Below are 14,581 nucleotides of genomic sequence, written 5' to 3'. Positions count from 1 at the left end.
TAACTGAGGCTCTCTGTTCTGCTGGGCTGCTGTGGCCATGGGGAGGAAGTCGATGGGGATTCCTGAGAACTAACACTCCCGAGGGTTGGAAGATGTAGACTGGGCCCTCACGGGTTAAGAATGTGTTTTCCACAGGCACAAGAACATGAGTTAGGGGCTCAGGGTGAAGAGCTTCCTGTGCAGGCATGAGGACCTTGAGGACCAGAGCTCAAATCCCCAGCTCCCCAGGCATGGCGGTCTACCTGTAATCCCAGCTCCCGGGGAGTAGATACAAAGGATCCTTAGGGCAAGCCGCTAGCTGGATTAGTTGAACTGGTGAGCTCCGGGTTCAGTGGGGGGACCTGCCCTAGCAAACGAAGAGGAGGGTGATAGAAGAAGATACCAAATATTAACCACTGGGCCTCTGCACAAGTGTGTAAGCGTGTACATGCTCGTCAGCACACAGATGCAAGTGCACACGAGCGTGCCACACCCACATGTAACACATACAAAATAAAAGAACATGCTTTGAACGTGTCGAGTTAGAGACGTAATACAGTGGGCCCAGGGAAGGGATTCTCATGTCTAAGGAAAGAAATACAGCCCCTTTCTGCAGGGCCCAGGGTTCCGTGACTCGTCATCACGGAAATGAAGACCCCACTGCTTTCCCTTCAGGTTTCACAGTTGAAGGTACCCTGAGAGTGAGCGCCCCTGGTCTCCACTAAGCACCACAGGTTGTGGACAGCCTCTACGTCTTACTAAGGGTCTCATGATGAGACTTACCCTGCAGAGACTCAGTGGCAAGAAATGGTTAAGGTCATATCCATGTTTGCTTTTCTCCTGTCTTTCAGCCTCTCTCTCCATCTCCTCTACATTCGCCATTCCTGATGGCTGTGTGACCCAGAGGCACAGGGCAGTGGGACTGCTTAGGGCGGAAGGAACATTTGGTTGAACTTCTAGATGTAGGCCCTACACTTATCTTGTTGTACGGCAATGTTATATACAATTAATAATGTTAAGGGAGAAAAATCACTCAAATTTCACCCCTCATTTAAGATTACATTTTCTCCCAAAGTATTTGATTTCTTTTTTATATTATGTACTTGAATCTTTTACCCGTATGTATGTATGTATGTATGTATGTATGTATGTATGTATGTGTATGTATGTGTATGTATGTGTACCATGGGTGTGCAGTGCCCATGAAGGTCAGAAGAAGGCATCAGATACCCTGGAACTAGAGTAACAGATTGCTGGGAGGTACCATGTGGGTTCTGAGAACTGAACCTGGGTCTTCTGAAGAAGCAGCAATGGTCTTTACTCCTGAGCTGTCTCTCCAGCTCCAGTTTTCTCAGACGTTAGCCATGGCCGCCCGTTTTATAGCATAGCCTCACAGTACAGATGCTGTAGCAGGACACCTTCTGTTAGTCTCACATATTTTGTACTTAGATTGAAGGAAAAATTAATTTGCCTTTGTTGTTGTTCTTGCTGTTGTTGTTGTTGTTTTATTTTGTTTTTTTGTATCCTATCCCGTATCTTCCAGAAAACTCTCAGCTAGTCAGATGTGGTGACTCATGCTTGAGAGACTGAGGCAGGAGGGTTGTCATGAGTTGGAGGCCAGACCAGGCAACGTAATGAGTTGCAGGCTAGCTTAGACTATGTAGTGAGACCATGTCTCAAGATGGAAACAAACAAACAAAAGCCCGCCATTTCTCAGTGCCCACGCTCTACACACTGGGTAGTTCTGTAACATAACTTAACCACGCAGACATACAAAGTTGCTAGTACAGGCAGTACTCTGTTCACGCGCAAGGATCGGGAAAGGAAGCACAACATGGTTGCCGGTCAGAGTGGAGCATTTGTCTTTAGTAGAATATTTGCAAAAGTTCCAGGGACTTGTCTCTGGCCCTCAGTTAAGCGAGATGAGATGAGGAGACAAGGTCCCCATCTGACCCCCAGATGCCAGCATCTTTCCTGATTCTGCAGGCACAGCGCCCCCTTCAAGGCTTATGCTGAGTTACAAGAATCACCACTCAGGAAGTCTGGGGTCTCAGCTTCCTGCTGGGCGTTCACATGACTTACCAATCCGAGCTCGTGTTAACCATGAAGTAGGTCAGGGTCTACATCAGGACAATGAAGTATGGAGGAAGGGGTCTTCCCAAAGGATTAGCCTCACACAAGAACATTCATTCCAAAGGCAAGCCTGTGTTCTTTGACAACACAGCAGATATCCCAGCTTTATTGGTTTTTTAGGAGAGCAAAACTAGACTCTCAAGGTTATCCCAAGGTCAAATTTCTCTTCAGAGAGGAGAAAGGGTTAGCCAGGGTCCTTGCACACCGATTTAATGGCCTTGCTACTATTTCTTTCTGTCTTGCTGCTCACAAAAAAGGCTACCATAAAAAGGACTTTTGGGGGTCGTGGGAGAAAACTTGTACACAAACAACACTCTGCCTGGTTAGAGTTGTTGAGACATGATTCACAATTACAATTCAATGGTTGAGGCTGCCTATCCGTTTTTCTTTCTGTCCTGTCTCCCCTGATGGCTGAGGATGAAGTTGCTCAGGGTCTACATCAGGAAAATGAAGTATGGAGGAAAGGGTCTTCCCAGAGGACTAGCCTCACATAAGAACGTTCGTTCCAAAGGCAAGCCTGCACCATCCTCTATTCAGCATGACAGTGACTGGAAGAGGCAATTTTCCACTTTGCAAACAGCAGTTAATTAACTGTAATGACACAGTGCCTTGGAAACCTCCAGGTAGGGAACGGCACTGCCGTGCCCTCCGCCTTGGACAGACAGAAACCCACCCGGGCAGGGAGGCAATTCCCGCCAGCACTGGCTTTTGGCTTCGGCTGTGGGTTTATCTCCTGTCTCACAAGTATCCCACTATTCTAAGTGTGCATTTCCCACACATGCTGTATGCCCTAGAGTAAGCTCTGGTGGACGCTCCAGAAGAGAATGTGCTAGAAACATAGCACAAATTGAGAACTTTAGGACACACATAATGGACTGTATCTACGTCACTGTATGTTGTTTGCTTTTCATTGGGCAATTTTCTTAGTTCAAAATACACTTCGTGTCATAAGCGATGTATTAAGATTCTTTATTTAAATATTCTGATTTAGACTGGTATTTGCTTTGGTAGTGTTTGTTTGTTTGTTTGTTTTTGTCTTGTTCTTGATACAAAGTCCCTGTGTAGCCCTGGATGGCCTGCAACTCACTATGTGGAAAGGCTGAGCTCAAAATTGCTGTGGTTGCCCCTCCCCTCATGCAGGAATTGCACAGTTGTGCCACAGCACCTGATACTGTCTTTTCTTTATGAAAGTCCAAGATTATCATTTCTTAGCCCACAAGCAGTTCTTTGCTAAATTCTGAGGTCTGAGATGTGAGGCCTACAGGACAGTCAAGGGGTCTCTCTGTAGGTGGGAAAGGGAGCTTCATGGGGGAGTCTGTAAGGTGGCCAGGCAAACACAGTGTATGTGTTGTGCTGGGATGGTTTAAGGGACTTGCAAACCAATTTGCATTTGGTTTGGAAAACAAATGGGTGAAAGAAAACAGGGAGCTGAGTCCTGGGAAGGGGCTATCCTCTCCCCACACCAAACAGGGAGCTGAGCTGGTGCAAAAGTACAGATGGCACTGGCATGTCATTCCTTCAGAGGACGGGTGGTGATATAGACAGTTCCAGACTGTCCAGTGGGGCAGTGGGGAAGGTGACAGCAAGGACCTAACCTCAGCACTATTGTGGCCCCGGGGTCAGTGTGAGCAACGAAGACCCTCTTAAGCCAAAGAGTGACTTAGGCCAGCTCGAACTTTAGAAAGATTAGCCAGAGGGTCACAGTAGAGCAAGTGGAGAGAGAAAATGGACTCAGGTAAGAAGCAGAGACACTGTCGGCACGGAAGGTGACCTATGATGAAGAAAACAGAGGAGAAGATGGGCCGGGAAATATTTATTTGTTATTTGGCCATTGTACTGTGGCTCCTTATTTAATGACAGGAACCATTATTTATGGTTATAAAGGATGCTTAGATTGAACAATGCTTCAAGTATAGCTCAGCTTGTGATGTGAGGACCAACCTGTACGCTCTTTGTTGGCTCCAAGGGGATAAGACCCATTAGGCCTTATGCCTGCAACAGAAGAACCCAGGGCTAGAGGCAAGCACTTGGTATCAGTAGCTGTGACTTGAGGCAGGAGAACTGCTACCACAGGAGTTGTCTAGGGGTTGACCTCTATGAGTAGAGACCCAGGGAGGCGGTCAGCCTCAAGAGTCCGGTAGTAAGTGGCAGGAGCCCAGATGCTGGCTATAGTCATAGGCAGTAAGACTCTAGCATTTTGGGCAGGCAAGAAGGAATGGAAACAAGACTGGAGAGAGGTGTAACAGGAGAAAGAATGGGCCAACACCTCAGCTCTTTGTGTGTGGCTCAGGTAGCTACTAAACCACGAGGAATAAAAGATACGTTACAAACACAGAGGTCAGAAAAACATAAGACCGCTCAGCTGTGGAATGGAGCCAAACTTTTTAGCAGAGGGAAAAAGACTTAGAGCATCCACTGTAAGTCACAGAGGGCTCCAGGGACGCTCTCAAGTGAGAAGAGGTTGTTTTAAGAACAGAAACAGAGAATGGGTCCTACAGGGCCTCGAGCCTAAAGGAGAACCTTCAGGGCATAAAGCCTAAGGGGCATAGAGCCTAAGGGACATGGGGCCTAAGGGGCATGGAGCCTGCAGAGCATGGGTCCTAAGGGGCATGGAGCCTAAAGGGCATGGAGCCTAAAGTGCATGGAGCCTAAGGGGCATGGAGCCTGCAGGGCATGGAGCCTACAGGGCATAAAGCCTAAGAAACATAGAGCCTAAGGGACATGGGGCCTAAGGAGCATAGAGCCTGTAGGGCATAGAGCCTGCAGGGCATGGAACTTGGAGAGCCCTGCCTAACACTTCTGTTCACATATTTATTCTGGGAGCATGAGCTTGCCTCTGCTGGAAATCCAGATGACCCTGGGCAGGGTTATGTTGTGACACCACTCCTCACATGTACATGAGCTGCATGCAAAAGGTGCCGGTGGCCTCCATGACAGTGAAGTCTGCTAGACAAGCGTAAGGACCCAAGTTGACCATCAAAATCCACATCGCAGAGCCAGATGTGGTAGCTGGTACTTGTAGTCCCAGTGCTGGGGAGAGGCAGATCCTTGGGTCTCCCTGGCCAGCTCACCTAGTCTAATTATTGGGCTCCAGATCAATGAGAGACCCCATTTCTAAAAGGCAAGGTGCAGGACTGAGGACATGTCTCAGCAAGAAATGCTCTTGCTGTGTAAACATTAAGGCTTGACTTCAGATCCCTGGAAGCCATGTTAATGTCTGCTGCGCACGGTGGCCCGTGTCTGTATCATTCAGATGCTTGGAGGACAGAAGATCCCCAGAGCAAGCTGGCTGGCTAGACCAGCTGTACCATTGAACTCTGGGTTTGGTGAGAGACCCTGCCTCAATGAATACAGGGGAGAACAATGAAGACTCAAACAACTGTCACAGCCTCCACGCACATCACACACACACACGTACACACACACTCTCACATACACATGTACACACACTCACATACACATGTACACACTTGTACACACACATTTACACACTCACATACACATGTATGCACATGCACACGTGTACACACACATACACATGTACACATGTACACACACCCACACACATGTACACACACATACACCATGTACACACATACACATGAACACACCTGTACACACTCACATATGTACATGCATGTACACACTCACACACATGCATGTACACACATGCGTACATACACATGAACACACCTGTACACACTCACACACATGTAAACATATGTGCTCGCGCGCGCACACACACACACACACACACACACACACACACACAGGTGGACAGCTCCCGAGCAATGACACCATACCCAAGGTTGCCTTCCAATAGGTGCCCACTCACCCAAACAAACACATGCACACACATGTGCACAAGCACACATAAAGATCAAAATATCCATTTTTTTTTTTTTTTGGTTCTTTTTTTCGGAGCTGGGGACCGAACCCAGGGCCTTGCGCTTCCTAGGTAAGCGCTCTACCACTGAGCTAAATCCCCAACCCCAAAATATCCATGTATTTTTAAGAGAAACATTTTCATCTCCTCTGGGCAAATAAATGAAGGAAAGCCAGGAGACCTAGTCCATCATCACCTCCCACAAGTGACGCCGTAAGGTATGCTGTGGCCCACTCCCTGCCCTTGGTTCAAGGAGAGAGATCTTATGCTGAAAGGCGTGTGGTTTTCTATTTTATACCTTTAATAGTCATGGAAGATTAGAACAAAGCAGCTTAATTACATTTCTCACAATGTTGCCAGAGTCCACTAGATAATCTTCCCTGGGGAACAGGATAGAAAGGACCCAGGAAATAATGTGCGCTGGCCACGCATTAAAGAGGGGGCTCAGTTCTACGTGCATGGTAGAACTTCATTATCCACAAAGATAACAAAGGATACTCTTAGACAGAGGCTCGGATAGAAGGTGGAAAGCTCACCCTTACACCGACCCCACCCCCACCCCCCACCCGGGATTAAGGAGGGAGAATGAATCTACTGATTCTCCTTCCTTTAAGATCCTCCTAATCCATGCGTCTCTGCTGCCTGAGAAAGTGACCCTGGTGGTGGTGGTGGGGGTAGTGGGGGGCGGTGTCCCAAACAATGGCTACTGGTTCCCTGGTGGTCGAGCCTCACAGTTTCTCCTCTCCCCAGGCATGACGGAGATGGTGCGTAAAATCACCTTGAGCAGAGCTCTGAGGATCATGCAGAACCTGTTTCCCGAGGAGTACAACTTCTACCCTCGCTCGTGGATCCTGCCTGAGGAGTTCCAGCTCTTTGTTGCTCAGGTAGATGGCACGCTGGCCTGTGACCCTAGAATGATAATTATCTTTGGGACTGCAGCTGTGTTGGGACCCAACCGGTCCCAAGTGTTGGGAGCCAGGCTGACTGGGGCACCAGGAAGTCGAGCGATTTGCTTGTACACGGTTTGGCAGCCATCAAGGCCGCTTGTGAAGCTGAACAGGCAGGGCGACAGGGGTGGGGGTGGGGGGTTAATTGGAGAAGTGGGGTGCTAGAGCTGGATCGTGGAGACAGGGAGCCAGCAAACCAGGGAGCTGGAGGAGGTGTGGAGCCCACAAGTGGAACGGGTGTTCTAGGGGAAACCTGGGGGTGGACTTCCAAGACACCAGTGTCGTTGGGGGTTCTTAAAGACCGGTCGATCAGCAGGTCTAACAGCCAGACATGGGGAGCCTTTTATGTGTCTTGCTTTAAACTTGTGCCAGAATCCACTTTCCAATGGTCTATCCCTTCCACCTCGAAAGCGGTATGTTTGAAATAATACTCTGGAGCCTTGGATACCAGTTTGAAAAAGTGGTGGTGGAGTAGTAGGGCTCAGAATCACTGTTTACATTAGTTTTTGTTTGTGACAAGTTAATTCCCAGACCATGTCAAAACCCTTGGCAAGCTCTGCGGACCATGCCATAACTATGAACTTCAGGGGAAGAGCAATAAATGGGTCAGCTACTGTTAGTGGTTTTATATCATCTGGAATTGTGCCTGCAGCTCAACACGGTTTCTTGTAAAACTAGAATGATTTTATGACATGAGTTTTATGAATATCCCCCATTTTACAGATAAGAAAACTGAGGCTTTTGTGAAATTATGGAGTCTGCTCAAGAAGTATAGAGTCTGTTCAAATGCCTCAATATTGTTTTGGAGCCTGATATAAATCTAGAACTAGAAATAAGATTAGGACTTACCAAACACAAAAATAGCTTGCTCAGTTTTCAAGAGAGGCACTGGGGCTAGAAGCTCATGGGTAGGTACCTTTCTGTGTGTGTGTGAGACCCTGGGTTTGGTCTCTAGCACTACAATAGACAGATGGATGGATGGATGGATGGATGGATGGATGGATGGATGGATGGATGGATGAATAGATAGATAGGCAGATAGGCAGATAGACAGACATGTGGATCTGTGTATTTATTGACTCAGGTGTATTTATTATGTGTAAACTTTGCTTCAATAAAGTTAATTTTAAAAATAGCCATCAGTGCTTCCATTTTCACTCATGGCTCTGCTCACCCTTCTTTCCAGATCCCTACAACTCTCTCTTTTAAGGATTAAACAGTTAAGTCTAAATCCAGCTGTATTTAAGATCTAGTGAGACAAGCACGGCCACCATCCATTCCCACAGACCTTGTGTGACTCCTCGTTGTCAGTTCTCAGGTCTCTCACTGCAGATAGGAAAATAAATAAAAGCTGTCAAAAGTGCCTTGAGATCCAACCAGGCTTGTTGCATGCTTCTGTACTTGTGTGGCTGACAGATGTTCAATGATGTGAATGCACCACAGTGTGGGGACCCATCCTGCATTTGATGGCTATTTGCCTCTTTTTCCAGCTGGGGACAAAGCAAAGCTGCTCTGACTGTTAGCCGGTAGTTACTTTGTAGACGCATGCGATCCAATCCTGGAAATCTTAGAATCACGTTACCTTTGGGACTTTCTAACTTTCTCACCAGCAACTCCAAAGTAGCAATTCCTCAACTCCCAGCAGCTTTGACAGCTGCAGCTGTTAGATACTTGAAACTGTGAGGCCTTTTAGTTGTTGATGCGCTGGAGGGTATGACTCTGTTTCTTTTTAGTACCTACCCTTTTCTTTCTTTTTTCCCTCCTAGTCCTTCTCTTCTCCTCCTTCCGAGATGATACGGTATCACTATGTAGCCCTGGCTGCCCTGGACTCTATGTAGACCACAGAGATCCACCTGTCTCTGCCTCCCAAGTGTTGGGATTAAAGGCATGCACCACCATGCCTGTAATATATTCAAATATCAAAACTGCACTATTATATCTATAATAGGACGCACATACCCTCTGTTACCCCACTTCTCATGCCTCCAGTCTATCTCTCCTCCATAAGTCAATTAAAAGAGCCAAATTAAACATTGAAAGCAGAGAAAAAAATTGAAAGACATTTATTGAGTGTGGCCCCACTGGAAGAGGGGCAGAGAGAGCCAGCAAAGTCCTCAAAGGCACCGAAGTGAGGTCAGGATTTAAATAGAGTCAAGGTTGCACACAGCTAATTGGCACTGTCCAAGTGTGGTCCCATCCACCACTGACCTGTCAGTGTGCTTCCATGTCATTTTGCATGCTGGTTTACAAGTTGTTAGAACTACGTGATATCTCTTTCTGAGGGACACGTTTCTCCATCAGCCTGGTTCTTTTCCTTCCCCCAGAATGAGACTCCCAGGGTTCATTGTGTCACTAGCCAGTCAGATAGTGTGACCTGAGCTTCTCCTCAGAATATCTTTATTTCTGCCAGGTCTGTGACAATGGCTCACATCTGGCAGGCAGAGTTCTCTCTCTCTCTCTCTCTCTCTCTCTCTCCCCCTCCCTCCCTCCCCCTCCCCCTCTCTCCTCCGCCCTCTCCCTCTCTCTCCCCACCATGCTTTGAGGCAAGGCCTCTACAGTATGATTTCCTCCCAGCTGAAACCTTAAGACAATACATTTTCCTGTCTGCTCTGCTTTGAAGACATCTCAGGTAGTTTTATACTCGGCACTTCTAGTATCACTTAGTCTTCTTTGCTCTTCTTTGAGAATCTTGTTTTGCTTGTGGGTTATTTATATAAATGTATTTTTTGGTTTTCCAGTTATTTTTATATTTTCAAAAATCTTTCTGTTGTTGATCTCAGTCTTATTTTGTAAGTGTTGAGAATTATATACTTTATCATCTCAAGCCCTTTGATTTTTTTTTTTCCGGAGCTGGGGACCGAACCCAGGGCCTTGCGCTTCCTAGGCAAGCGCTCTACCACTGAGATAAATCCCCAACCCCTTAGCCCTTTGATTTTTATATGCTATGTGTGGTGGTTTAAACATGCTTGGCCCAGGGAGTGGCTCTATGTAGAGGTGTGGCCTTGTTGGAGTAGGTGTGTTACTGTGGGTGTGAGCTTTAATACCCTAGTCCTAGCTGTCTGGAAGCGAGACCTCTCCTAGTGGCCTGGATGCTGTCATGCTCCCACCTTGATGATAATGGACTGAACCTCTGAACCTGTAAGCCAGCCCAAATTAAATGTTGTCCTTATAAGAGTTGTCTTGGTCATGGTGTCTGTTCATGGCAGTAAAACCCTAACTAAGACAGTATGATTAACATTTTTTATTACATCTTAATTTGTGTCAGTGTTGGGGTGGGGTACTCACATGTCATGGCACATGTGGAGGTCAGAGGACAACGCTGTTTTCTCTTCCTACCTTGTCAGTCCTCAAAATTGAACTCAGGCTGTCAGACTTGACAGCAGACACCTTCTCCTGCTGAGCCATCTTGCTGGCCCGCCAATCTTTTAAAAGTTGTTGAAGTTTTCTTTTCTTTCTTTTTCCTTTTCTTTTTCTTCTTCCTTTTTTAGATTTATTTATTTATTTTACATATGAGAGTACACTGTCGTCAGACACACCAGAAGAGAGCATCGGATCCCATTACAGATGGTTGCGAGCCACCATGTGGTTGCTGGGATTTGAACTCAGGGCCTCTGGAAGAGCAGTGTTCCTAGCCCCTGAGACATCTCTCCAGCCCCAAAGTTTTCCTTTTATATGTTGTTTGTCTTGGTGAACATTTGTGTACATTTGAAATGGTCTGTAGTCTGGCTTAGCCGATGTAGCGTGCTATAAATGTCAGGTTGAGTTAGTTCTTTTAGTAATCTGCCTTTTAGTTTAGTGGTTAAACTCCTTTATAAGATGATTTCCATGTTCTAATTCTACTTTCTGTGAAACTGACAGGTACTCACAGGTACCTTCCAGTTTTTATTGGCTTAGTATTTCCATGATAACTTTCTATTATTTTCAAACTATCCACATTCAAAAGTGCTTTCTGCTAAAATTGTCTATATAGGCTATCGCCTTTTATCCTGCTTGACAGTCAGTGCCTTTTAATTATTATTTGTAATCCACTTATACTTAGTATGTATTGTCTTGAATTTGGGTCTGGACTCTTGCTAATTATCTTACATTTGTCTTGTTTAGATTAGTTGATTTTTCAAAATAGTACTTTGTCTCTTCTTTCGTTTTATTAGTATATCTATTTAAAAATGGTTTTAGGTTTTAATCCTAATCCTATGGTATAGCCTCTTCAAAACATCTTTAACTTATAACATTTACCCTTAATTATTTCTATATTCCTAAAAGTCAGGCAACTTTAAACAACACAGACCTGTTCCTACTCTCAACCTACATGCTTTTTGCAATATATTTTGCAGATAATCTTATAACATATTATTAGTATCATTCAAAAGTTAGGTTTTTTGTCTCATAAAGTCCAAGTTGGTCTCACCCCACCCTCTCCCAACTGCTAAGATGACAGGCATATGCCCTTATTTTAAGGAAACTGAAAACTGAATATATTTGGCCTTGATAATTACCACATACCTTTAATATCCCCAGCACTCTGAATTCCTTCTGTGGGTCTGGGCTCCCTCTGCTATTTTGGTTTGACCTGCAGGATTTTAATGAACGCATTATTTTTGGTATCACAGATCTTCCAGTGGCAAATTCCCTCATCTTATCTGAAAGTATAGTTTGCCATTAGTTTCTAAAGTATTTTGAAATGACTTTAGGCTCATAATATGTTATAAAGTTAGTACAGAATTTGTTGTCCTACCTGTTTCCTGTGTCCTCACCAGTGTACCCTGTACACAGTTGTTGAAACTCGGGGAACACTGACGTGCTGTTGACTGCCATGCCACTGTCCCCTTCTGCTCCAGGGTGTCTGTGAGGTCTGAGTTGACTGAGCCATCATTTCCTTCTCTCCTCCTTCGGCTGTTACAGTTCCTCAGTCTTTGTCTTTTCTGCCCTTGACTTTCTAAGAATCATTGCCTGTTTTTTTCTTTGTTTTGTTATTTCAGAAGGATCTTCAATTTGATTGTATCTGATTTCTCTCTCAATCCAATTTAGATTACACGTTTTTACAAAACATTACCTAAAAAGAATATGTTGCGACCTCCTCAGTTCAGCACACCAGGAGGTGTTAGGATACTGGTGTCATATTCCTAGTGGTGCCGGTTAAATGAATTATCACACGTCTGTTCTGTTTCTCTACTGCCAAGTCGGTCTTTTAATCTTTGCAGTCTCTAAGTGTCTTGTGGGGAGGTAGATATTTTTAGATAGCACAGATAGCTCGCATTATAATTCCCTCCCAATTGAGACTGTTAGCGGTTCCTATATCCCTTCCCCTAAATCCCACTGGGACTGTGGTGAGATTGTAGGTCAATCTTTATATCATTTGGGAATAACTGGCACCTTCAGATCTGTGGACAGGAGCCATGCCTCCTTTAACCAAGGTCGTCTTTAATTGTTACTCGTGTCTTTGAGTGAGCCCTGCACAATGTTGAACACAAGCCACATGCAGACATCCTCGTGGTGTTTGTTTTGGGTCTTTTTTTCTTATATTATTTTTGGTGTGAAATCTGTTGTCATCTTTATCCCTTGTCTTCACTGGGGAATGCCTCCTTTCTGTCTGCCTCACCTTCTTTCTCTGTATGCTGACTTGAACCCTTGATTAGATGTGCCCTGGGTATAACTTTCCCTTATGTTTCTGATTCATGAAGTTATATGTGGACTTATATTTTCCATAAAATGTAGAAAATATCTGACCTGTTATTTCTTCATATTTATTCTTCTGTCTCTTTTCTCATTTGGCACTTGGATTCCACATATATTAAATCACTCCGAGTTATCTCAAGTTCACTGATGTTCCATACAGTATTCTGGGATAGTGGTCTGAGATGGCTTAGCAGGCAACGGTGCTGGCCACCAAACCTGTCAAATCTGAGTTTGATCTCTGGGACCCACAGGGTGGGAAAAACCCAACTCCTGGGAGTTGTCCTCTGATCTCCATATGTATGCTATGTGTCCACCCCCCCCAATGGACATAAACACACGGGGGGGGGGGGCATAAGAAATCTAATCTGAGCCTTGGAGATGGTTGTATCCTTACACAAATTCTTGAACTGTGCTACAAGACACAGTGACCTGAAAACAGATTATAGGTTTATTTTCTTGAGTAATACCCAGTCTGAATCCAATTATTCCCTTCCTATTAAGGCAAGCCTTTTACTCTCGACCCACCTGATGTTCCACGAATCCTGGTGTGTCTCATTCTGGCTAGCAAGAACATACTATTCTTGGTACCATGCAGATGCCAGGCACTGCCATTTCTAATCTTTTTGGGTGGTGCTTTCTTTGATCTTACTTTCGTCACATGGGCGCAGTGATCTGTACTTGGCTGGACATCAAAGGGGTTCTCTGGTAGAAGAGATTCTGACCAGACTTCAGTGTGTTATGTTTATCATCAATAAAGTATCAGTCAGAGCCTATATTAGCTACTTTTCTGTTGTCATGATAAAAAAAATACCATGATCAAAAGAACCTTGGAGGAGAAAAGGGTTTATTTTGGTCATCCCATCCCATGGGGACAGAATCCATTATGGTGGGGAAGGCGTGACAATGGTCACCAGAAGCATGGCGGCAGGAGCAGGAAGGATGATCCCTTCCCCGAACGGTACAACTAACTGGGGACCAAGTGCCCAGATAGATACTCGAGCCTCTGGGGGACATTCTCATTTGGAACACCAAGAAACAGTGTGGCTGGCACACTGAAAGCACACATGGGGGAGAGCACAGCCAGGAAAGGATGAGCTGTTCGGCCTTGGTGGAGTTTAGGAGGAGAGCACTAGACTACGTACGATGAACTGTGAGGACACTCCATTCAGGCCCATGGACAGTGGAGGCCACTCGGAAGCTTCCAGTAAAAGACTGGGTGAGGATGGTCAGGTTTTAGAACGGGAAGGGTAGATGGACGAGAGAGACGTAGTAAAAATGAGAGAGAGGAGGACGACGGTGCTGACGGTAGAGCTGGGATGGCGTACGCTACCACGTGATTCTGGTACCTGGGAGGTAAAGGCAGGAAGGCTGGAAGTTTAGGCCAGCCTGGCTACCCAGTACCACAGAGCTGCCCGCCTCACCATAAAACTCAGAACTTTAAACTGAGACATGGAGACAGGGGTCTTGAGGAGAGAAAGTTTAGATGTGAGAAAGATTCACTAGGTGGTACCAAAAAGACCTTGGAGCTGGAGAGGGCAGGACACTTACGGCGACCTGTGAGATGCCCAAGAAAAGCAGATGATTTCATGGAGAAAATGGAAAATGGCCTCCCTGGGGCTGTGGAGGTGACCTTGGCTTTTCCTGATGATTGTCCACATCCACCCAGAGAGACGCTTTTCTCTGCAATAAGCCAGAGGTCGGGTTAAGAGGTAGCTCCAGTAGCTTCCTGTTTTAGCATTTTAAGCCCTGTAACATCAATGCCCATTTGACCGGAGCTGAGGTGCTGAGGACTGCATAGTCTCTGGTATAATTCTCAGTCTCCTGACTCTGGGCCCGTCACTCATACTATACTCTTCTGGGGTCTCTGGCCTCATCCTTCAGCCCCATTATGTCATCTCTGTGTGTTGGTATTCCATCACTGTAACAAAGTGCATAAGACCACCAGCCTGCAGAGCGTTGG

At 45.7% G+C, this 14,581-nt stretch overlaps 1 protein-coding gene across 6 annotated transcripts in view; it reads left to right on the top strand.

The window, feature by feature from the left end:
• Ttll11 (tubulin tyrosine ligase like 11) overlaps positions 1 to 14,581 on the top strand; it is a 225,108-nt gene that overhangs the window by 26,953 nt on the left and 183,574 nt on the right. For all 6 annotated transcript variants that reach the window (NM_001431779.1, XM_087654516.1, XM_087654515.1 and 3 more), the window contains 1 exon segment: positions 6,749 to 6,882. In NM_001431779.1, the coding sequence (NP_001418708.1) occupies positions 6,749 to 6,882 (134 nt within the window).

The sequence above is a fragment of the Rattus norvegicus genome, chromosome 3 (genome assembly GCF_021556685.1).
Source record: "Rattus norvegicus strain SHRSP/BbbUtx chromosome 3, alternate assembly SHRSP_T2T, whole genome shotgun sequence".
In the NCBI taxonomy this organism is placed as follows: Eukaryota; Metazoa; Chordata; class Mammalia; order Rodentia; family Muridae; genus Rattus; species Rattus norvegicus.
Note: the sequence above shows the minus strand (reverse complement) of the source record. Positions and strands in the feature narration are given on the sequence as shown.